Below are 24,649 nucleotides of genomic sequence, written 5' to 3' on the forward strand. Positions count from 1 at the left end.
TTATCACTGCTGTTGTGGTCCTTGCCTTGACAACTCCTCCCCACCTTCCCCCCAGACTTTGTCTCTGGCATGATGCACAGGCTGAAAGAAGATGGCGGCTCCTTTGTGGAGCATCCAGTCTATGATGAGGAGTGGCAGGAACCACATGGTACAGGTAAGCTGGGGCCCCCAATCCAAAGGGCTCTAAGTGCCTTTCTAAAAGAGAATCAACTTTTTCTTAAATCAGTTCTGGAGCCAGAGGGATATTGAAGCTGAAGCTTGACCTGGTCAGAGCTATATGGGTTATAGATCACTTTTATGGTAGTGGGAAGACAGGCAGAAATGAAATTCAGCCACTTAGTTTCACACCTGGTGCTTTGAAAGACACATGCAAAAATGATCAGCAACAGAGGAATGGAAGTCAAAAGGCCAACACTTGCAAGCCAGCCTTGTTCAGCCAGACCCGAGAGTGTCCCTGAGAATTTCGAGTCTCTCTCAGGGTACGTGAGAGCAAAACCAGAATGTCGGGGACCAGTGGCAGGCTTTTCAATGAGCTTCTAGCATGTGCACAAGCTCCAGGCTGGAAGGACAGATGAGGGTAGTTTATGTCTGTGAAGATGGGGCTGCAGAGGTGAGTGTGTGTGTGTGTGTGTGTGTGTGTGTGTGTGTGTGAGAGAGAGAGAGAGAGAGAGAGAGAGAGAGAGAGAGAGAGAGATGAGTAGGAAAACAGCTGGACCATCAGCTATCTATGGGCAAGGCTATCTCCCTGCACCTAGAAGGGCAGCATTTGCCACCATGTGTGACAACTCCGCAATTAGGATTCATCTCCCATTTCAAAGTGAAGCTCTAATGACTGAATGCATTTTGAGCTCACAGTAATTAGTGTGAGAGTGAAACTTCTTTTCTCCCTGCAGAATACCAATGCCATCCTGGCAGAGGCTGTCTCTAGCACCCAGCACACTGGCCAAACAGATTGAGCTCTGCTGATCTGTGTGGGGCTCACAGCTCAGCCCAGGTCTGCTGGGGAGCCCCATGTTGTCCTTGTCACTCTGCAAGTTGTATGGCTGGTAAAGGTTGGTCTCCTCCTTTGTGGCCAGTCCTCCCATCTATAAAATATACAGAACACTATCGTGGCTAGGGAGCAGGGAAGTGAGTTTGATTAGCATTTACAAATTGCTCTGCTACCTCTGGGTGTAGACTAAAGGCCAGAGCCCAGGACCCTTTCTTCTGTTGGTTCTGACTCAGCATTCTCTCTGCAAACACCAAAGCCCAGAAACCTCACACGCAGCAAGAATTTTACGATGCGCTTTTGAATTGGAGGCATCTGTGCTTTTGTGTAAAATTCTGTAGGGGGCCCCTGGAGGGAGAATGCTGAACAGACTGGAGGATGTGGTTAATGTTGAAGCATTGGTGCTCACAGACATTTCCTTTAGCTTGGCTCACGTAGGGTGGAGACCGTTTGCCAGGACTTTCTTCAGGATAAACCATTGCAATGTGATGGTGATCAGGGTCCAGATGAGTCATGGATAAAGTCCAAACTTTGAAACAAAGTCCAGAAGCTTCAGGATGTCAGTGGGGAGAAGCAGGTGGGCTGGAAAACTAGATTCAATGCAATCTCAGCCAGGAGGAAGTGCACACACATGTAGACACAGACTGACAGCTAAAGCTGCTAGATATTCTCTGCACTCACGGGGGTCTGTTTCTCCATACAGACTCATCCATTTTTGCAGATTTTAAAGCCACAGGGAATGATAAAAAATAATAACTGAAAATAGTTTGAGCACTTGATGAGTACCAGGTGCTTCTGAATATTTTACCTAAATTATTCCATTCAAAACTTTCAACAGCTGTATGAGATGGGTTGGTCTTAGATCCTCATTTTATAGATGTGGAAACTGAGGCAGAAAGCAGTTAAGAAACCATCCGTTGCTTATGTTGCTTATGTAAGATGTTAGCTGTACGGGAGGCTGGGGGAGGGATATACAGGGACTTTATCTGTAACATTTTTGCAACTTTTCTATAAATTTAAAATTCTATAAATCTAAAATTCAAAACAAGAGGTTAACTGAGAAAAACAGGAAGTCTGGCTGCTATCCAACAGTTGGTAAGTGGGAAACCCTTATCGAAAATCATGCAGTCTGGTGCCAAAGCACTTGCTTTTCACCAAGTCCCCTTCTACCAAAAAAAGCACCATGCCAGTCATACACTAGGACCTCATCAGATATAGTCACGGGTCACTTAATGACAGGGGGATAACTTGAGAACTATGCCATTAGATGATTTCATGTTTGCATGAACATCACAGAATGTACTTATACAAACTAAGATGGATGCAATGCCGTAAGGTGATATCTTACCGGACTCTTGTCATATATACTGTCTGTCATAGGCTGATACGTTGCTATGTGGAGCATGACTGTCATACATTTTCAGAGTAATGTGATTTGCTCTGAAAATAATACTGGTTATTATGATTTCTACAAAATAACAAAAATTATTTTATTAACCAGTTTATTTTTAAAAAAAAAACAAACAATGTGGAAATCTTTGTAGAAATCAGCAATCTCAATGGAGGGAGATTTTATATGCCACCCCCATATGACAGTGTCTGGAGCCATTTTTGCTGTCATAACTGAACTGAGGATGCTGCCAGCATCCATCCAATAGAGGCCAGGGATGCTCCTCTACATCCTGCGGCACACAGGACAGAATTTTGCAACAGAGAACTCTCAGTCCACAACATTAATAGTTCTGAGATTGCCAAACCTTGATCCATACCAGTTATTTCCATGATTGGGAGACAGAGGCCAAGAAGATATCAGTGACTTGCCACCATCTACAGCATGTGCCTGGACCCAATCAAATTCTTATGCAAATTTCTACCCCCATCCAAGATAGAACAAATAAAAAATTCTGGAGGAGTGAGTTCAAACAGGTGCATCTTAACAAGCCCTCCAGGTGGTCCAGATGTGTATTGAACTTTGAGAACTATTGAAGTCTGGTCAATTGTTAGATTTCTACACACACCTGCTTTTCCCTAGATAAGGCTGAGTCTTCCACCTCCTTCTGCCTTACCCAGCCTGAAGTCTTGTCTCTGCAGATGACCAGTCAGCACCAACTGGGCCCAGTCTTGGGGTTTGTGATATGAACCCACACTCTACAGTTCTCAATGATGGTTTTCTTATTTGATAGCCCCCCCCCCCCTTAAGCTGGGTCCTAAAGTTTGCTGAACATGCAAACCGTGTCTTTAAAATACCAATGCCTAAGTCCTACCCCACACCAGTTAAATCACAATCTTTTGGGAGTGGAGGCTGTTCCAGAACTACCCAGGCAATTTTAATGGGCAGCCTGGGTTAAGATGACTGGGCTCTGGCACCAGTCTCCAATTCATTATATGTAGGAATCACAGGGGGCTTGTTAATGTGACGATCTTGTGGCAGGCCAGCCCTGGTTTCACATCAAACCTGTTACCCACACAAGCCCCATGTGCTCTTCTGACCACCAGGGCCTGCTTTCTTCCTTGAGAAGGCTGCCTTGCCTCTTAGACCAGAAGCTGGTGATCTTGTTCCTGCCTCCTCCCCCACAGGCTAGGGCCTTACCTCTGACTCATGCAGTGAAGCATTTAGGTTGTCCTATCTCTTTGCAAGTGACATAAGTTAAGGAGGTCAAAGGTTGGCCCTATACTATGTGAATGCTCTCAGTTTTTTTCTCCATGCCTTCTACTTTGACCCTTTGATTCTAGGGAAGTGGCCCATTCTGTGGCCCTTCTGTGGGCATTATTTTTTCAAGCCTTCACCCCAGATGCCATGTTTTATTAAAATCCTGCCTGGCTCACTTCATGATTCCCATTGCAATGACTGGAGTCTGCTGCTTTCAGGAAGCACAACCCACTCACTCCTTTGTACATTTTTTTCATATCTCTGCGTGTGCATGTGTGTGTGTGCAAGCAACAGACCTGTTATCCACGCACGCACACACACATGCATGTGTTTTACATTAGAACTTAGTTCCTTTATAAAGTGTGTTACTTGGGACATTCCTTTGGCTCTGAGATCAGAGCACTTGTTCCGTGCCTGGAGAATTTGCAACTGTGCTATGGTGGGCTCCTTTGCTAGCTGATCTTCTGCTTCTAGCTGCTTCCTGCTTCAGCCTAGCCCACAATCTGAACTTGTAGGGGAGAGAAGGAAGTGGCAGGAATACCTAACTAAAGAACATGGCGGTGGGGTTGGACAGGGGGTTGGACGTACAAGATGATGGGGTGTGTTCTGGTGACAGATGTCTCAGGGCTCCGATGATCCAAGGTCTAGAAAGCTGATTGCAACAATAATAAAGAGTCTCTGAAAAGAATTAAGTAGTATCTGATACATTTTTAAAATAGCAGAGTAATTTCTCTTGGAATTGCCACACTGAGGTTTTTTTTCCCCAAATGGCTATGCAATTCTGTTTGACCAATTTGACAGAGGCATGAAAATATCCACCAACAAAGACACTGAAGTACAATCACTCTTGCAGTAGCTACTGGGATGAAGAGCACAGACGGGTGAGGAAAGGAGAAGGGGAGAGGGAGGGTGGCGGAGAAGAACTGTCGGCAGCTGGTGCAGTTTCTGAACCAATATGCCAGCCTGGATTACTGTGTGAATAATTAAGTGCAATTTTCTCCTTGGATGGGTATACGATTTTTAAGTGTTACCAGCTCAGACTTTACCCGAGCTGTTGTCAGACGACTTTCTTGAGGATGTCTTCTATGGGTGTGTTCCTGGACCAGAGTGTGAGTGACAACGTCAGGGAATTCCAGGTTAAACTTATTTCACTTAATTTCAGAAACAAGAGGGAATTAACTGATTGCAGGAAACCCACGACTGACCTTGTGTGGAGCAGTTTCAAAATCAGGAAAATTCATTGTCTACCAAGTAGTGGGGCCAATGACTGTTGAGCCCAGTCTCTACTGTTAGTGCTTGGTTAAGTTTGGTAAGATAGCCTTAAGATGGTCCAGTTGAGAAAAGGTGAGGCTGGTAAGGAGACCTGTGGAACCAGGATGTGGGTCTTCCTTCCTTTTCCCATATGTCCCAGTCATCCACTTTGCTTTAATCCATTTCTTGCAGTGTTCAGGTTATAATGACAGTAATCACTCTTATCACTACTTCCCCATCATCATTACCACTACTACTACCATTATTACCACCTACACATCATATCACATCATCATTATCATCAACACCACCATGACTATCATTATCATCTGTCATCATTGTTACCTCAGTCATCACCACCACTATCATCATCACTACCATCATCATTGTCAACACTGTCATCGCCACCATCACTGCCATCTTCTCATCATCACAACCATCTTCACCATCACCACCATCATCTCCACCATCACCACCATCACCACCATCTTCATCATCATCACCACCATCTTCACCATCATCACCACCATCTTCTCATCATCACAACCATCTTCACCATCACCACCATCATCTCCACCATCACCACCATCACCACCATCACCACCATCTTCATCATCATCACCACCATCTTCACCATCATAATCACCATCACCACCATCACCACCATCACCACCATCATAATCACCATCACCACCATCTTCACATCATCACCATCTTCACATCATCACCACCATCACCACCATCACCACCATCTTCATCATCATCACCACCATCACCATCACCATCTTCACCGTCATCACCACCATCTTCACCATCATCACCATCATTATCATCACCACTGTCACTGTTATCACAGGTGCCATCAACCATCACCATCACCATCATCATTGCTAACAGCATCATCACCATCTTAAAGCTATCTTACCGAACTTAACCAGATGGTAACCAAATGTTACCATCATCATGGTAACATTTATTGAGTACCTACTATATGTAGGGCTATAATTTAGGTGCTTTGGACGTTAACTCATTTAAAAATTTTTACAATTGCTTGAGTAGATTTAATGATTCACTTATTTTACACATGTGAAACTTAAGACACAGTCTTGCCCAAGGTCACACAGCTAATCAGTGACAGAGTCAGAATTGAATACTGGCAGATGGATTTCAAAGTCCACATATTGAGCCACTTTCTACTCCGTTGCCTGGCTCATTTTGCTGTCTAAAAAGCTGTATTTGAAAATCCCAATTGCACGAGGAGCTTGCTTATACAACCTCTGGAGATCAAGACAGGCTCTATGCCAACCCGGGTCTGGTTCTCCCTGTTCTCTTTCTGATTTTCCTCTGGAGTCCCTGGGGGACACCTTGAGAAGAGGCCTCTTGAGGGGCATACTGATACAGACTTTGGCAGCACCCACCCCTGAGCCTCATGCTGGGAGTACCCCCCTCCATATGTGCAATGAAGCATGATGAATGGTCCTGGACTTGAGTGACATCAGGCACAGCAGTGCAACCTGGCTAGTGAGAACAAGAGATGTCCTTTGAAATCTGTGGCAAGCAGCCAGAGGGGAAGGTGTAGGAGATCATAAATGCAAAGATGAAAGAGGTAGACCTGAAGGAGAGTAGAGATAACAGAGGATAGTAGGCAAGGGAGTATAAAAATAAAAGAAGATAGGCACTAAATATCTGCAGTGGAAGATGTAAGGATGCAGTGGAAGATGTAAAGATGCAGTGGAAGGAGCCGCAATGTAATGGACGGACACAAGATCATTCCCAATGGCCAGAGTGGTGAAAAGCTCTGGCTTCCCTCCAGATCTTCAGAATCCAATCTAGGGCTGGAATTCATACTCCAAGAAAGGGTTATTTTCCTTTTTTTACTTCACACGCACAACCCAGAGTGAATTAGCAACCCCCAACCCCCACCAAAAATTCAAACAGATGTTGCAGGGCATCAGTACAGGTTTCAGGTTGTGAAGTGGCCACCAAAGGTGGAAACAACTGGAAAACATGTTTGATTTCTGCTATGGCTAGGTATAGATTGAGTGTGTTCTTCAAGGGTTCATGTGTTGAAATCCAATCCCATTGTGAGGTATCGAGAGGGTAAAAACTTTGTCCAACTCTAGTGTTCAGAAGTAGGAACTTCGCAGGTGATTAGGATCAGAAAAGTCATCAGGGTGAAGCCCTATGACTGAATATGAGTAACTTTTCATAAGAGGGGGAGAGAGATCAGAAGAGACATGCATGTGTGTTCTCCATCTCTCTCCATGTGATGTCCTCTGCTACCTTGGGACTCGGTAAGAAGGACGTCACCAGGTGCAAGTCCTAGAACCTCCAGAATTGTGAGCAAATTAAAAACCTTTTCTTTATAAAGCTACCTATCCTCAGGTGTGTTGTTATAACAATAGAAAACAGACTGATAGAGTTTCTTACAAAAATCTGAATGTTTAGTTTCTCCAAAATTGAAAAGATCTGGCAGCATCAAGCCCACATCTTTGCAAGGCAGAGGTGTGCTGGTAAATGTTACTGGCTCTGTGGGAAAACAAAAGTGCCTTGATTTGTAGAATTTGGCAGTTTTCACGATGGAAATACTTCTCTTTGGCTCATCTCAAGCTATGCCAATGTGACATCCTTAAGATGCACACAATCAGTTCTTCTGAGCCAACCTAAATGAGGGTTTCAGTCCACGGGAGTATTGAGGTGACCCATTTGTCTCCCTTCCCCTACTAGAACCCACTGTATAGAGCAAACCTAAGGAGAAGGAAAACATTATCTCACCACTGGAACCAAGTCCTGCATTTGGGCAACTTTCAGAAGGTTTATCAAGGAACAGTCTGGATAAGGGTCAGTGAGTGAGTGAGTGCCCACTGACTATCAAATGTGAGAGATGGAAAGACTGGTCACCTTGGAGGGAGGAAGTAAAGGGACCTTGCAGAGCCTCCCAGTTGCCTATGGCTCCCAATGGCAGCTAGAGATGAGGGTGGGTCTGGAAATAGCTGATGGTGTGAATTCTACCTCTGTTCAGCCTGGAGATTCAGTACCCTGTCCATAGCTTCCAGTCCAGCCTTCCAGTGTCAGGGACAGTGAGAGGGTGACAACCTGGGTTAGTTATGTGGAATGAGGTTGGTTCCTACCAGGGCAGGCAGGCCTGAGTTGGCCAGTTTTCCCTACCATGGATGACCTGCGTGACACTCCATCCCACCCCTGTTCTTAAAAACCTTTTCCTCAATCCTGTGCTCTTACCTAAAAAGCCATGTTCGTCAAGATATTTTTTTTTTTTTTAATTCCTTTGTCTGGTCCTGAAAGAACTACCCAGAGACTTATAGAGACTAGAGAATCTCTCAGAGCTAGTTTTCTCTTTCGGTACTATATACATAATGCTTTGGAAATAAAAGCAAATAAAGAGGAACGCGCAATCATTTTTGATTGTTTGGTGTGTCCTCAACAAACTAGGACCAATGGGCACATCACTGTTCCAAGCACGTCAGTGAAGCTTCTGTGGCTTTGCCCTGTGGAAGTAAGGGAGGGAACCAGGTACCGTACCCCCAGCAGGAAATGAGAATACTTGGTTTACAGGGAGCGGTGCAAAAAAAAAAAAAAAAGGTCCTGGAAAAGGATATGCTTCATCTTCGTGATGGGGAGGCCCAGGGAGATTGGAACCTTTGCAGCTACAATAAAGACACTGGTGAGAGACCCGTGACTTGAGTTCCATCCTCCTTCTACCCAGCCCCTCCTTAAAATTTCTGCTCAACAATGGATAACGTTCCTCCCAGTAATCCTCAGAGGTTCCCTGCTGCCTACTACAGAAGACATTGAAGTCTGTCTCCTATCTGGTTGGAACCTGTCTCTCTAGTCTGATTGTTTCTAGCATTTTAATTCCTAGATACCAGACACGTCCAGATTTACAGCTGGATGACATGGTTGGGGGTGCCAGGTTCAAACTTTAACCTTGCTATTTTCTAATAGTGGGACGTTGGGCAAGTTGCTTTTCTTCTCTAGACTTTGTCTAATTATAGAATGGGTAGAATAGTAGAGCTATTGTAGGGATATGAGAGATGATACATGAAATGTGTGTGGTACAGAAAAGAGTTTTAATGAAGGGTTGTTCACCTCCTGCTTTCCTCTCATCTGTTGCTTCCATTGTCTGTACAATCCCTACCCAAATCTCAGCATCCCTCTGACTGACTTGAAGACAACATATTTGGGCGTCTTGTCCCATACATGAGTCAGAATTCAATTTACTTCTTGAACATTGCAAGTATTTATGTCTGTTTCAAGAACTAATTATTTTTTTTTTTGAAGTTAGGAGTCAAGTTCTATTCACCTGGGCAGCTCCACCCTTGTCTAGCACAGTGATTACTATGCTGTAGGTGTTCAATGAACACTTCATGGATGACTTGGAAGACAAATGGTATGCTGACATAAACTTGACCAAAAATTGACTTCATTGAACAATATTGAGGCTAAACTCCTCATTCATGTGTCATTGAGTGAATTAGGCTGTACTAATAGAAGTGGAGTAACTTACCCCAAGACTTTGACAGGATGTGAAAGAGCTGAAATCTAAATCCTGGTCTATAGCTAAAATATATAGTCTTTCTAAGGAGCAGGCTCCACCATTTTAGTTGATCTTTTCTGCATTTCTATGAAGCACTTAAGATAGACATTGCTTACTCTCATTTTACAGAGAAGGAAACACTCTGGTGGCCAGAAAATGGATACACTTTGGAGGGTAAGGGCAGGGTACTTATATTGGAGAAGAGCCTTCCTCAGACCTTATTTTTCAGGGTGCAGGAAGGGGCATACAATGGGAAGGAGGAAGGGAAGTGGTTACTGAGGGAAGGCTGAAAACAGAGGCCACAGTGCTCCACATGAAGACCACAAGGCTGCCCCAACTTCTCCCCCAACTTCTAGTCCCATACCTGCACTGCCACTACTGAGAGGACCTCCACGGAGATTCGATTAAACTCGTCAAAGCAGCCCCAGGCACCAGTCTGAGCGAGGCCTTTGTAGATGTTGCCGCAAGACTGCAAGGAAATAGACAAGGATTAAATTATCAGCAGCTCCAGGCTTATCAATGCCCACCTAAAGTCTTCTTCCATCCTCTTTATTATAGATATGTCCAGTGCCCTGAAAACCCCTGGTCAGAGGCTTGTATTAAATTTTCAAGAACAATTAAATTTTTGATGGTGATGGTGTGTCAGCATAAACCGCAGAATCAAACAGAACCTTTACAAGATACTTGAGTGAAAAATCTCTTTCAAATGTCATCAAGGTTGCATTACTGTGGATTCTGCAGCTTTCAAACTCCCAGGAAATGAATAAAAGATGATTTTTTTTTTCTTACACCATATAGACAAAAAGCCTTCCACTCAAGTCTTTGGCATGCACTGATGGAAAAGTTTATGTCTGTATCTTTAAATTCAGGCTGGACTACCCAGGTTTCCCAGAGTGATGGAGAGCTGGAGGTGTGGACGGCTGCAGAACCAGGAAAATAATCTTTCAGATGGGAGGTGAGCAAGAAAAGAATTTCAAAGGGAAGAAGGCATTTTTGTCCTAAAAGTAAGAAGTGTTCTAACATTTAATGCGAAGTAGTCAACTGTAGAGCAATACCATACACAATGCCCATGTAAAACTGAAGATGCTTTCAAGGTCACTGGCTAGATGACAACCTTAAAATGCTGGGAAAACGCAATTTTAGTGGAAGTCCCATTCATTTATTCGGTGGGGATTTTCTTACTGTCAGCTCTATGCATAGATCATGTGCTAGATACAGGCAAGCTCAGACCCTTCGAGAACTTTCAGGTAAGTTTGCAGAGGTAATGCATATAAATAAAGGGGGAAAAATGCTACATGAATTCTGAATTCCAATGGGTACTACAGAGCACTAATGTTATGGAGTTCAGAGAGGAGTGGATCCAAGTGCTCCAGTTTTGCCAAAGAGGTAGTACCAAAGCACTTTGAAAAATTTATTTCATGAAACACTAGATGTTCCTTGAAGAAAGATTTTGTAGTCAGGTCCTGTGTTCCAGAACTCACTTTTTCTAGATTACAATTATACACTAGTAGGCTGAGGGGATAGCTTCATGGTAGAGCACTTGTCTAGTATGTGTGAGGCGCCAGTTCAATCCCCAGCACAGGAAACACCCCCCCCCCCACACACACACAGAGAGAGAGAGAGAGAGAGAGAGAGAGAGAGAGAGAGAGAGAACCAGGCACGGTAGTGCACACCTGTGATCCCAGTGGCTGGGGAGGCTGAGGCAGGAGGATGCCAAGTTCAAAGCTAGCTTTGGCAACTTAGTGAGGTTCTGAGCAACTTAATGAGACCTTTTCTCGAAATAAAAAATAGCAATGGGTTGGGGATGTGACTTAGTGGTTAAGCACCTCTGTGTTCAATCTTTGGTACAAAACAACAACAACAACCACACACACTAAAATTTTAAAGGTTTTGAAGTTCTGCAACAAAAATATTGCTTTATTCTGGCAAGCATCATTTTAGTGGGAAGATCACAAGAACATTGTCAGAAGACCCAAGTACCAGAATTTGCAGAACTCTATGCCTCAGAACACACATGGGAAATGCTGGCTTGTATCTGTGTGGGCAGCATAAGAGAGGAAAGAGTTTCCAGAAGGAGGAAAGATAATGGAAGGAAAACGAGCTAAATAAATGATGTGTCCAGGGAAAAATAAAGGTGCCAATTTGGATGGAAAATTGAATTACTAAAGAGAGTCCTGGTTATAAAAAGCCTTGAATTATTATAAAGGATCTTTGGAGGAGGTTTGGAGCAGAGAACATGATTAAAGCATCATTTTGACAGAATCAAACATCCACATAAACCAGGTTGGATGTGGAGCAGTCTTTAAAGAAAGAAGGAAAACAACTCCCACCTCTTCCTAAGCTCCTGAAATTGATAGATTCATCTATTCATTCAACAACTATTTATTGAGCATGTGCTATCTGCCAGAGAATATTCTACGTTATGAAGAATCAGCAATCAAGAAGACAGACAAAGACTCTATTCTTGGGGTAATCCTATAGGTAAAGATTTTCTATCTATCTATCTACTACTACCTACCTGTCTGTCCATCCATCTGTCCATCCATCCATCCTCATTCACCCACCCATCCATCTGTCTGTCCATCTCTCTGTATATCTGTATGTCTCAACCTGGTAAGTGGTACAAAAACTAAGTAGAAATTCAGGAACCAACATTCATGCTTTTAAAAGCTTTTTAAAGTTGTGTATCCCTTTCATCAAATGGAAACCTAAGATATAAAATTTTCAAAAGTAGACTTTCTATAGGTAGATGCTTGTCACCCCACTCATTACTCTCTGAGGACCTGTCGCAGAACCCTGGATGCCACATCACCCCATTTGTTTGCCCCACATACTCATGGTGTTATTAGCTAGGCATTGACCTCACCAGACCATGAGATAGGGAGCTTCCGGACAGAGATACAGCCAGAAGGACAGTGTTCAAAAGCCTGGAGGTGAGGGGCATGCTGTAGGGAGCTTCAGTGTTGCTTGCAGCCCAGCACTGGGGGAAGAAGGACACCAAATGGCCAGGGTGGCCCAGGTTTTCAGCTGGACCTCAGAGAAAATGAAACCATTTTTACTGAAGGGATGGGAGGGATTGACCTGGGAGGAACAGAAGTGTTAATCACAATACAAGAGAAAGACATCCTAACAGAGATGTTTGCTGCCTCGTCAGAGGCTGAACTAGAACTTGGGTGAAGTTGGAGAACAGACGTGTGCATTATGTAAAAACGGACATTATGAAAAATGACTGGTAAATGTGACTGGAAGACCAAGAGATCAGAGAGTTAGGTGGAGAGCTGTGGCAGGGTCATGTTTTGGAAGCCTTGGGAGTTGGGAGTCTCAAGGGAGTCTGAGGCTCAGAAAGGCTCAGAGTAATTCCAGACATTCTCAGGTTCAAACACCATTTGATGTTTCTCCGATAGCATCTTCAAATTGAGGTCAGGGGGGAAGTATTGCTACTGTAATATCCAGAGCATCTCAGCACTAAAACTGCAACCGTTTCTGGAGACAGTGGCTAGATTTATGGGGTTTCTATAGAGGAAAGCAATGACTTCCCCTTTTCCCTACATCTTCATACTGTTCTGTGGCCATACCAGTTCCCCGGCACATCTAATCCTCATGGAGCTAAATGGGCAGATGCCCCTTATTGAACTCCTGAGGCACGGGGGGACATGAGAGGGTCTACAACTACTGCCCAAACTAAACTCTTCAGCTGCTCTGTTTGCTGTGCTCTCCTCTGCAATGTTCTCACTAAAGACCTTTCCTCCTTCCAGTCTCCCCAACTTAATTCATATATATATATATTTGTTTTTACTCCTATTCTGTAGGAGTGAAAGGTCTTTCTCAGCCCAGCTCTTCAAAATTAGATTCTCCCAATGGCTTCTGGTCCTTTCCTTCTTTACTCATCACCCTTCTTCTGCTCCCCCAATGCCCTCTAAGGTACGTTGGCCATTGTTGCATGCTTATTTCTTCTAGCTTTTACTCTAGAGAGCCATGAATGGAATTTATATGGCCAGCTCCTGTAAGAAGAGCTCAGGGGGTCAAGGCAGACTGAGGGTGTGGAGACTGGTATTGTCTCCATGTAGAACTCAATCCTGGCTTCAAGGTTGATGCTGTAATGGGTTAGGTGTGTTAAAATGCCACACCCCAGATCTCATGTGCTCCTTAATGTCACCAGAACCCTCTGTGGATTTCCTGTGTTCTGGAATGTTCCAGGGCTTGGAGCTTGTAAAGTACACATTAGCACCCAGGATTGTGCTGTCTGGGTGCTAATCAGCTCCTCTGATTATTTAGCATGCGTTTTGGCCCTCCTGATGGCCTGACCTATCTATCCATCTTTCTGGTTGACCTATCATCTATTAGTAACCCGTCTATCATCTATTTATCCTATCTATCAACCATTCACCATGTATAACCCATCAATCATGTATGAATGTATCTATCTATATAGTTCCTTATCTGTATCATTTGTAGGGTTCACTGTTCCCCCCACTTTCTTTCTTTGTCCTAACCAAAAATAGTGGTTAATTGCCTTGGCCATTCTATGACCTAGCCAGCTGCAGGATGTATCCAGCAGGCCTGAGCCATTGCAGGGGTTTTGATAATAGTGTTTAGATTATCGCTCAAAACACTGAAAGAAACTGGTTTCAGCTCTGATCAAAAATTCCTTAAACCTTCATATAAATTACTCCATGTACTGACCCCCCTTGCCAAAGACACTCTTAGGCAGAACACCCATTTTCACTTGCTGTTAGGAGAAGCTAAGGCACTCTATCTTCCTCTAATTAATATTTTGGATGGATCACCAGGGCGTTTAGTGTTCTCTCCTCTTCCCTATCCTTCTTTCCCTCCCTTTCTCTCTCCCTCTATCTCTTTCTTGTGTGCTGAGGATTGGTACTACTATGGGCTCATGGCTTTGTGCTTGGTGAGCAAGTGCTCTGCCACTGAGCTGCACCCCTAGCCTTCAGTGCCTTCTTTCTTTGGAATCCCATCCAGCCCCATCTTGGGATGGTTTGGGGCACTCCCTTGTGGGAAGTTCCCTACAGCTGCTTCTGGGGTGACCCCAGCTGCAGATTTTGTCAGGATGAAACATCATCTATTTTTGGTATCCTTCCACAATGCCCAACCCATGCTGAGCAGTGACAGTACCCAACAAATTAGCTTGATTTCATAATCAAAAGTAACTCCTGAATGACCAAGGGACAAGGAGGCTTAAGAACAGCTTAGTGAGGTTGTCCGGCTACCAGGGATATTTGGTGCCCAGCATGGGTCACCTTTATTCTGGTGTGTGGCATTAAGACTGTACCTTTTGATATTGCTCTGCTCTGTGTCTGGTCTAGATATGATGGCTGAAGTTTCTCTCATAGTTCAAATGAACCAAGGAACCACTCTTCCTCCTACCTTGTACTCTGAGAGGATTGAGTGGGGTTAGGGCTCAGTGAATTGGGTAAAATGGCCTTGGTGATCCCTGGGTATGTAGTCAACTCATCTCTTCTGACTGCTACGCTAGGTGTGGCTTTGAAGATGTCCACTGATTGTCTTCAGTCAATATAGTGCATCTTCTACATCAAAATAAGTATGCCTTTTAGAACTTTCCCCTGGGGAAACTACTCATTGCAGCCATATTGCCAGTTCTCCATTATAGAAGAATCTAGAAACTTAAAATCATCCTTAAGATTGAATTTATTTCTTTATGGGGGAAACAATATTTTCTTCCAACCTGATTTAAAAAGAAACATTATCTGATTGCACTCATCGAAGAAAAGCAGCTGTGCTAAAATTCAGGGGACATGGACCCAGGGGAGGGCAGTTTTGTTTGCTTGCCGTGAGAACACATAGTGTTACAGGACTCTGCTAGTCTTTGCACAGAAAAGCCACACACAAGAGACATTATTAGTTATAGAAGAGTCTCATTTAAAAAGCCCTGTAACTCTTTAACTGCAAGAGTTATGTTGAAATCTCTAAAATGATTTCTACAGTAAACTGATTTTATAGGTGATGTATTACATGATTTATATATTTAATGCAGCAGTTTCTATTTTTCTACTGTAGTTATCTTATTTATAAGAGGGAGGTAAGGCAGTAGACAAAAACACATAAAATATAACAAAATAAAAATAATGGGATGGTGGACAGTGAGGAAATCTATTACTACAGATTTAGAAAATGAATTCAGTGTGAACAGAACGTTTCTAGCAAAGAAGGGACCTCATGGGCCTTTTGTTTCTCTAGCTTTTCTCTGTGACACAACCTGGAGCACATTAGTTCTTAAGAATGACAAGTTGTTGAATAAAGCACATTAGCTTTGCACCTGACTCCTGCAGGCATCTCTTGCAATGAGTAGGGTCAATCTATTCTATTTTAGTCTTGGTCTCATAAAATATGACAGGGAATGGCTGCATTCCAGAGAGCTCAAAAACAGTGCCACACAAAGACAGGAGTCTTTATCAGGGCCACTATGAGCCTTTCTGGGCTTCTAGATCAAATAGTAAACTTTATATAGGGCTTTAGATGCATGTTGTTTCTTCATTTTACAGATGATGAAGGGAAAATCCACAAGGTGAAGTCACTCATCTGTGGACACAGAGCTTATTAGTAGAATCAGAATGTGTGAGGCTGTGCCTCCTTGTCACATAAGAGGTTTGCAGAGAGACCCACAGGTTCAGGGTCAAAGATTCTCAGATTCACTGTGAAGGAGCCAACAGAAACCCCTTTTTCTGAACTCTTTGACCTCGGGGAGATGGCCAAACAGAGTGTGGATAAACCTTGTGCCTGGTTTGTGCTACTGCCCAACTCCTAATCTCTCCCAAAGCTGGGTTGACCTGTACCTTGTAGTCCATCTGCTCCGAGCAGTTAAACACATAGACCATGATGCCCAGTGCTCGGCCCAGGTCCTTGGTAGTTTCGGTCTTGCCTGTGCCTGCAGGTCCTGCTGGAGCTCCACTCATGGTCAAGTGCAGAGACTGGGTGAGGGTGATGTAGCACCTGCCAAGCACAGGAAGGCAAATGTCATCCTCAGTGAAACAGGTGGGCCCTGCAGAGTCCCAGAGAAATCCAGGTTTAAGGCCAGGCGAGATCGGACACAGCTTCTGTAAAGGAATGCTCAGAGCCCAGCCACTCCATCTGCTCCCCACAGAGCTCTGAGGACTTCCCAGAAGGCAACCTGATCCTGGCACCCCTCCCTAAAGGGCATCAGCAGATCTCTGCCACGCCCACCTTGATCTTGACCCTGCCGACTCCCCCAAGTTCACTGCTCTCTGCTGCTCTGCTCCTTCCCCCAGCACAGAAGCCTCTAGCCACAGGGAGCTACATTGGCTTTCTAGACACGGTAGGATTGAACTTGACCCTCTCTCCTCCCCTCATCTTGGATCATGTTCCTTCTCACTTGTCACCTGGCTAGTGGTTGGCACCCCCTAGGGACTCATAGTTGGCATTGCTTCACTAGGCGTGATCCCCAACACTGGAGAGAGTGAGCAGATGAGCTCCTACTCATACATCTTCTGAATGTACTTTTGTGAGATACACAAAGCAGAGCTATATCTTATTTATTATTTCATCTCAGAGTCTAGCATATAGCTCCTGGTACATGTAAGTGCACAGAAGCTATTTATTAAATGGGAATAAATCCATCAATGAATCCATCAATTATTTAATTTACTTAATCTTCCTGGGACTATTTTACTAATGGTAAGAAAATAAACCTCCATTTTAAGATTATTTCTGGCACTTTACAAAAGGATGCAGAGTCTACTCTACTGGTCTCACTTCAAAATGTGCCTTTTGGGCAATAAGCACATGAAAAGATGGTCATAATCCTTGGTCACTAGGGAAATGCCAATTAAACCCCCCCATGAGATATCATTACATAGCCCTAAGATGGCTATAATCCAAAAGACAATGATAATAAGTATTGGTGAGGATGCGGAAAAACTGGAAAATTCCTATATTGCTGGTGGGAATGTCAAAGGGGATAGTCGCTTTGAAAGACAGATTAAAAGTTTCTTAAAAAGTAAAGCTTAGCAGGTGATTCAGAAATTCTTCTCTTATGAATTTATTTATTCCTCCAAGAGAAATAAATTTGCTTGTTTATTGACCTTGTTCATGTCAGCAGTATTTTTAACAGTAAAAAGCTAAAAACAAGCCAAATGCCTGCCAACAATGAATGGATAAACAAAACGTAATAAATTCATGCAATAGAATACTCTTCAGCATTATAAAGGAATGAGATGATGACCATGGTACAAAAACAGATTATGCTAAGTGAAAGAAAAGCCAGACACAAAAAATTATATATTGTTATTGCATTTAAATGAAATGTCCAAAAAGACAGAGAGAGACAGCCAGCAGATCAGTGGATGCCTAGGGATGGAGATGGGAGCAGAGATTTACTGCAAATACTATGAGGGAAATGTTCCAGAACTGGATTGAGATGATGCTTGAAAAACACAGCATATTTACTAAAAATCATTGAATTGTATGCTTGTCATGCGTAGACTTTGAGGCCTGCAAATTATGCCTCAATAAAGCTGTGAAAATTACACCATTGGTCTAACTTTGTAATACCCAGCAAATCAATACGTAGACTCTGAACTTGCAGGCTGGGTGGTCCAATGAGGTATCCAAAATTAATTCTGTTTCTGAACCTGATGTCTCAGGCTGACCAAAGACAGACCAAAGGCAGTTGACAAAAACACATACAATATAACAAAATAAAAATAATGGGACAGCAGACAGTGAAGGTATTACTACACATTTAGAAAATGAATTCAGTGTCAACAGAACATTTCTAGCAATGAAGGGACCTCGTGGGCCTTTTGTTTCTCTGGCTTTTCTCTGTGACACAACCTGGAGCACATTAGTTCTTAAGAATGACAAGTGTCTGAACAAAGCACATTAGCTTTGCACCTGACTCCTGCAGGCATCTCTTGCAATGAGTGGGGTCACTCTCTTCTATTTTAGAAGTCACACTTGGTCTCACAAAATATGCTAGGGAATGGCTGCATTCCAGAGAGCTCAAAAACAGTGCCACACAAAGAAAAGAGTTTTCATCAGAGCAATGTGTGGGTCTCTGCCTCTTGTGCCAGATGGTGCCTGGATCTCTACACACTGCACTGAACCTAGCCGCAGAATGGTTTTGAAAGGACCTGAAGTCAGTTCCTTTCTTCTCCTCTAATGAACTGCAAAATTACTTTATTTCTTTCAGACTTTGTAAGTGAAACCCAGGAAGGCAGATTCCATAAGAAGAGAGGAGAGGTGTGTGGAATCATTATTTTCATCTCACATTTTCCTGTGTGATGGGATACAGTGACTCCACGGATCAGGCGAATTGGGGTTATATTTAACTTTAATCCGTGGCCATCCAGGATCCTGCAGCTGCCTGACTTTTTTTCTGTGGACATTAGGACACTGACCATCAGACAGGCCATGAGGTGAGGTGAGTCAGGGTGAAAGTGAAAAGTTGGGTCTTGTCTTTCTTGACCACTGTTAGAGTCTGTAAACAAGTCTGGATGGTGCCTGGCAAAATGCGAGAGGGAGTGGTTTGTAAAGTAATGCCAGGGAGCCATTAAGTGTGGAGATTCCTTATTGGTTGACTGCTGTATCTAGTTTATGCTAATTAAGATAAGCTGTGAAAAATGTATAAATACCTCTGTTGTCCTACAATAAAGGGCTCCTACTCCTGCTGTATCAATCTACAAAAGTTGTTCGTCACCCCCCTGGTTATTTTGCTGCAGCCGGACTGCAACAGACCACTGTTACCATTCAATTACTTTTTCTCCTCTTAAACATTCATGGCTGGATCTTCATGGTCCTACGTACAGCCTTCGGGACTCTTGAGTTTCTGGCTCCAGATTGGCCCATACTATCCACCTCTCTGGATTCCAGAGCCACTGTAGCCCTATATCCTTCAGAGGGAAAGGCCTGAAGGAGCAGAGTCCTAATCCCCCTAGGACTCACCTCACCATCTTCACTCTCCCCTACTTTCTGTCCCCCACAGATGCCTTTTCTGCATCTAAAGCACCATCCCATGTCTCCTTTTTCCAGAGGCACAGGGAACACAAGAAATTTGGAAATCTAAAAGGTTTTACCAAATAGAATTTTCATAGAAAAACTTAAGAATCTTTGAAAGAAATCTTTGGGACTAGATGCACTCTTGTTTTGAGCATCTAGTGAGTTTCTGGTTATCTCCAGGAGCACTGGAGGGGAAATGTCAAATCCAGGGGAAATGTCAAAATATTATTTCTCCCCCAATGACAATAAAACTCATGATCTGAGAGAGATTTCCTAAGTGGATTAATCCAATTCTCATATTTTACAGTTGAGTGGACTGAGGCTCAGGGAGAGAAACTGGGCTGTCTAATGAGTCCTACTAACTAAGAGAAGACGAGTAGGGTTTTAACACAAAGTTCTTTTTTTCCCCCTGGATACCATCATTTATGTTTTTTTATTTTGATTTGTTATATATGACAGCATAATGCATTACAATTCAAAGTACACATATAGAGCATAATTTTTCATATCTCTGGTTGTACACAAAATAGAGTCACACCCTTCTTGTCTTCTTATATGTACTTAGAGTAATGATGACCATCACATTCCACCATCTTTCCTACCCCTATGCCCCCTCCCTCCCCTTTTCCCCTTTGTCCTATCTAGAGTTCATTTAATCCTCCCACCCTACCCCCACAGCATATTGTGGATCAGCATCCTTAAATCAGAGAAATCATTCAGCAATTGGTTTTGGGGATTGGCTAACTTCACCTAGCATTATATTCTCCAGCTTCATTCATCTACCTGCGAAAGCCATGTTTTTATTCTCTTTTAATGCTGAGTAAAATTCCATTGTGTGTATATGCCACATTTTTTTTTATCCATTCATCTACTGAAGGGCATCTAGGTTGGTTCCACAGTTTAGCTATTGTGAATTGTGCTGCTATAAACATTGATGTGGCTGTGTCCCTGTAGTATGATGTTTTTAAGTCCTTTGAGTATAGACCAAGGAGAGGGATAGCTGGGTCAAATGGTGGTTCCATTCCCAATTTTTCAAGGAATCTCCATACTGCTTTCCATATTGGCGGTACCAATTTGCAGTCCCACTAGCAATATATGAGTGTGCCTTTTTCCCCACATCCAAACCAACACTTATTGTTGTTTGTATTCATAATAGCTGCAATTCTGACTGGAGTGAGATGAAATCTTAGAGTAGTTTTGATTTGCATTTCTCTAGTCACTAGAGATGTTGAACATTTTTTTCATATGTTTGTTGATTGATTATATATCTTCTTCTGAGAAGTGTCTGTCAAGTTCCTTGGCCCGTTTATTGATTGAGTTATTTGTTTTTTTGGTGTTGAGATTTTTGAGTTCTTTATATATTTTCTAGAGATTAGAGCTTTATATGATGTGTGTGTGCTAAGAATTTGTTCCCAATTAGTAGGCTCTCTATTCACTTCACTGATTGTTTCTTTTACTGAGAATAAGCTTTTTAGTTTGAATCCATTCCATTTATTGATTCTTGAAATTAATTCTTGTGCTATAGGAGTCTTATTGAGGAGCTTGGGGCCTAATCCCACATGACAGAGATTTGGAATAAAAGGCATTTCTGTATATCAGTGACAAATCCTCTGAAAGGAAAATGAGGAAAACTACCCCATTTACAATAGCATTAAATAAAATAAAATACTTGGAAATCGACTTAACAAAAGAGGAGAAAGATCTCTACAATGAGAACTACAGAACGCTAAACAAAGAAATTAAAGAAGACCTTAGAAGATGGAAAGATCTACCTTGCTCTTGAATAGGCAGAATTAATATTGTCAAAATTACCATATTACCAAAAGCACTATACAGATTTAATGCAATTCCAAACAAAATTCCAATGACATTTCTCATAGAAATAGAAAAAGCAGTCATGAAATTCACCTGGAAAAATAAGAGACCCAGAATAGCTAAAGCAATCCTTAACAAGAAGAGTGAAGCAGGTGACATCACTATACCAGACCTTAAACTATACTCCAGAAAAACAGTAACAAAAACAGCATGATATTGGCACCAAAATAGACTTGTAGATCAATGGTATAGAACAGAGGACACAGAGACTAACCCACATAACTACAATTATCTTATATTAGAGAAAGGCACCAAAAACATACATTGGAGAAAAGATAGCCTTTTCAACAAATGGTGCTGGGAAAATTGGAAATCCACATGTAACAAAATGAAATCAAAGCCCTATCTCTCACCATGCACAAAATTCAACTCAAATTAGATCAAGGACCTAGGAATTAAACTAGAAACACTGCATCTAACACAAAGCTTTGTAAGACACAAAGAAAAGAGAGGAGCCGTTATATCCCTCTGCTATCTTCAGACACATCCCTGCTTTAGGAAACCCTCTGTAGTCTATTAAAGAGTTCATTCCTTTAAATACCCAAGTCAGCTCCTTCAATCTGCTCCTGCTTCTTAGTGTGGGTTGGGAGTTGATGCTATAGCCTTTTAAGGCAAGGACTCAAATCAGGCAGAATGACTTCCAACCTTGCTTCCATTATGCTGTGTCTAGCCAAATTACTAAAAAAGTTTTGGGTTAAAAAAAAAAAAAAGTGTCATCAGGGTCCTGCTATGGTTTGGATGTGGTTTGTCTTTCCAAAAGTTTGTGTCCTGGAAGCTTAGTACCCAGTGTGGTGGTATTAAGAGGTAGTAGAAGATTTAAAAGGCGGGGCCTACTGGAAGGTGGCTAGGTCATTGGTTAAAAGGCGGGGCCTCCTGGAAGGTGGCTAGGTCATTGGTGTGCCTTTGAAAGAGATTAAGGCTGGTCTCCCAGAGTTTTTGCAGAAGTGAATTATTACAAAAGGAGCAACACCATCTCCTCCTTGCTCTCGGGATTCCTATCTCACCATGTTATCTCTGCACGTAGGTCTGCCATTTTGTGATGCCATCAGCCACAAGACTAAACAGACAGGGTCACCCAATGTTGGACTTCCATCCCCCCAAACCATGAACCAAATAAATCCCTTTCCTTTATATGTATTTTGTTGTAGCAATGGAAAGTGGGTTAATATAGGTCCATCACATGTGACCTTTTCTTCTGGCATATTTAATTTCATTATTATTATTATTATTTTTTACAGCAGTCCCTTCCACAATGGGCCAATTCCAATTGTTTGAAAGGTCTTCCTAACATTGAGCTAAAGTAGTCTTGTTTTCTCTAGGAAAATGACTTTTACGAGTTCTAGTCTTATCTGCCCCACCAGGGTCTTAAAAGTTTAAGATGGACAAGAGATTTAAAGGTAACTTGAAAGGGGGCTGGGGTTGTAGCTCAGTGGTACAGCACTTGCCTACCACATGTGAGGCACTGGGTTTGATCCTCAGCACCACATAAAAATAAATAAATCAAATAAAGTCATTGTGTGTGTCTTCAACTAAAAAAAATATTTTAAAAAAAGTAACTTGAAAGGTAGAAATTTTAGCGGTGTTATTTTTTGAGGTAACAAATAATTGAAATATAGTTTTTTCCTCTCTCTTTTTTATACAGTTGTTCAACTTGCAGATAAAGAAAATATCAAATATTCTGTGTATTGATTTTGAATATGAATAGCTGTTGCTATCACAAAAATTTTGTCTGGATAATCTTCGAATTGGTGGAGTCAGGGTTGTCTGCATTAATTTTCTATTGCTGTGTAACGAACTACCACACACTTAGTGGTTTAAAACGACACCCATGTATTATGTCACAATTCTGTGGGTCAGAAGTCCAGTTGGGTTCTCTGCTTAGGGGCTCATGAGACCAAAATCAAGGTGTCAGCTGGGCTGGGCTAGTATCTAAGGAGATCTGCTTCCAAGCTCATTCAGGTGCTTGGCAGAATTAACTTTCTTACTGGTTGTGGAACTGAGGCCCTGTTGGTTGCTGTTAGCCAGGGGATCTCTCAGCTCCCAGAGTCCATTATACCTTCCTTGTCATGGTCCCTTCACAATTGGCAATGGGATGTCAAATTCTCCTTAGGCTTCAGATTATTGTGACTTTCTCTTTTGTTTTTACCAAAACAAAGCTCTGCTTTTAAGAGCGCACATGACCTTATATTAGGTCCATCTGAATAATTTCCTTTTTACCTTAGGTTATGGTTTGGATTTTTCAATGTCCTCCAAAGGCTCATGAGGGAAAGACTTGGTCTCCACCTTGTGGGGCTGCCGGGAAGTTGTGGTGCTGCCTTTAAAGGGGTAGGGCCAGTGGAAGGAAGTCAGGTCACTGGGGTTGTGTCCTTGAACAGGATATTGGTCACTTCCTCTCTCTCTCTATATATATACTCTCCGGCCTCCATGAGGTAGATAGGCCTTCTCCATGCACTCTGCCATGATGTACTATGCTGCCACAGTACATAATTTTTTTTTGTTACTCTAGGGCCAAGTAATCATGAATGTAAACCTCTGAAAGTGTCAGCCCCAATGAACTTTTCCTCCTTTGATTTTTTTTCCTCAGATATTTCTGTTACAGCAGTGGAAAGCACCTTATTACAAACACGATCATGAAAATGATATCACCAAAGACACGACTTTCACCCACATTCAAATACGAGGGAGTTTTACAAGAATTAGAGACACTGAGGGTCAGTCTTGGAATTCTGACTACCACATGGTTCAATAATCATAACTGAGGAATGAATGTGATACAAAAATATCTACCTGAAGAGAAGCCTCCAGTGACGTACCCCAGACTCAGATTCTTCCTGATGTTTGATATCTTTGATGACAACTCGAATTAGCAAATATTCAGCCTGGAGATATAACCCAGTGGTGGAGCATTTGCCTAGCATATACAAGACTCTGGGTTTAATTCCCAATATCACAAAAAGAGAAAAAGAAATAATTGACTAGCTAGAACTAGATAGAAGATGGACCAAATTTCTGAATAGTTTTACAATTCAAAATGATGAGCTAGACTCAACAAAATCAAATTTAAAATGGGCAATGCAAAATAACCTTCCAAACACTTGAATGTATAGAGAAGGGGAGGGAGATATGATTAGAAGGCAGTTCACATGAACATGACCCAGAGATTTTAGTAGATTGCAAGTTCATTATGACAAACAGCATTAATAGAAAAAAAAAGTCCTTAGTGTCAAGCAAAGCCTAGTCTGTTCCTTTTATAACATTTTAATATTTGACTTTAAAAATTTTTCTTGTTCCACATCCACACAAAGACTTTCATGGAAATGTTCATGGCAGTACTATTTAT

At 42.4% G+C, this 24,649-nt stretch overlaps 1 protein-coding gene across 1 annotated transcript in view; it reads right to left on the reverse strand.

Moving 5' to 3' along the window:
• Positions 1 to 24,649, reverse strand: part of Dnah9 (dynein axonemal heavy chain 9) — a 332,320-nt gene that overhangs the window by 204,901 nt on the left and 102,770 nt on the right. Inside the window, exons 27-28 of the mRNA XM_027954056.2 lie at positions 16,254 to 16,410; positions 9,809 to 9,913 (exon numbers count right to left, since the gene is read on the reverse strand). Of these exons, the coding sequence (XP_027809857.2) occupies positions 9,809 to 9,913; positions 16,254 to 16,410 (262 nt within the window). The remainder of the gene's footprint in view (positions 1 to 9,808; positions 9,914 to 16,253; positions 16,411 to 24,649) is intronic.

The sequence above is a fragment of the Marmota flaviventris genome, chromosome 17 (assembly GCF_047511675.1).
Source record: "Marmota flaviventris isolate mMarFla1 chromosome 17, mMarFla1.hap1, whole genome shotgun sequence".
Lineage (NCBI taxonomy): Eukaryota > Metazoa > Chordata > Mammalia > Rodentia > Sciuridae > Marmota > Marmota flaviventris.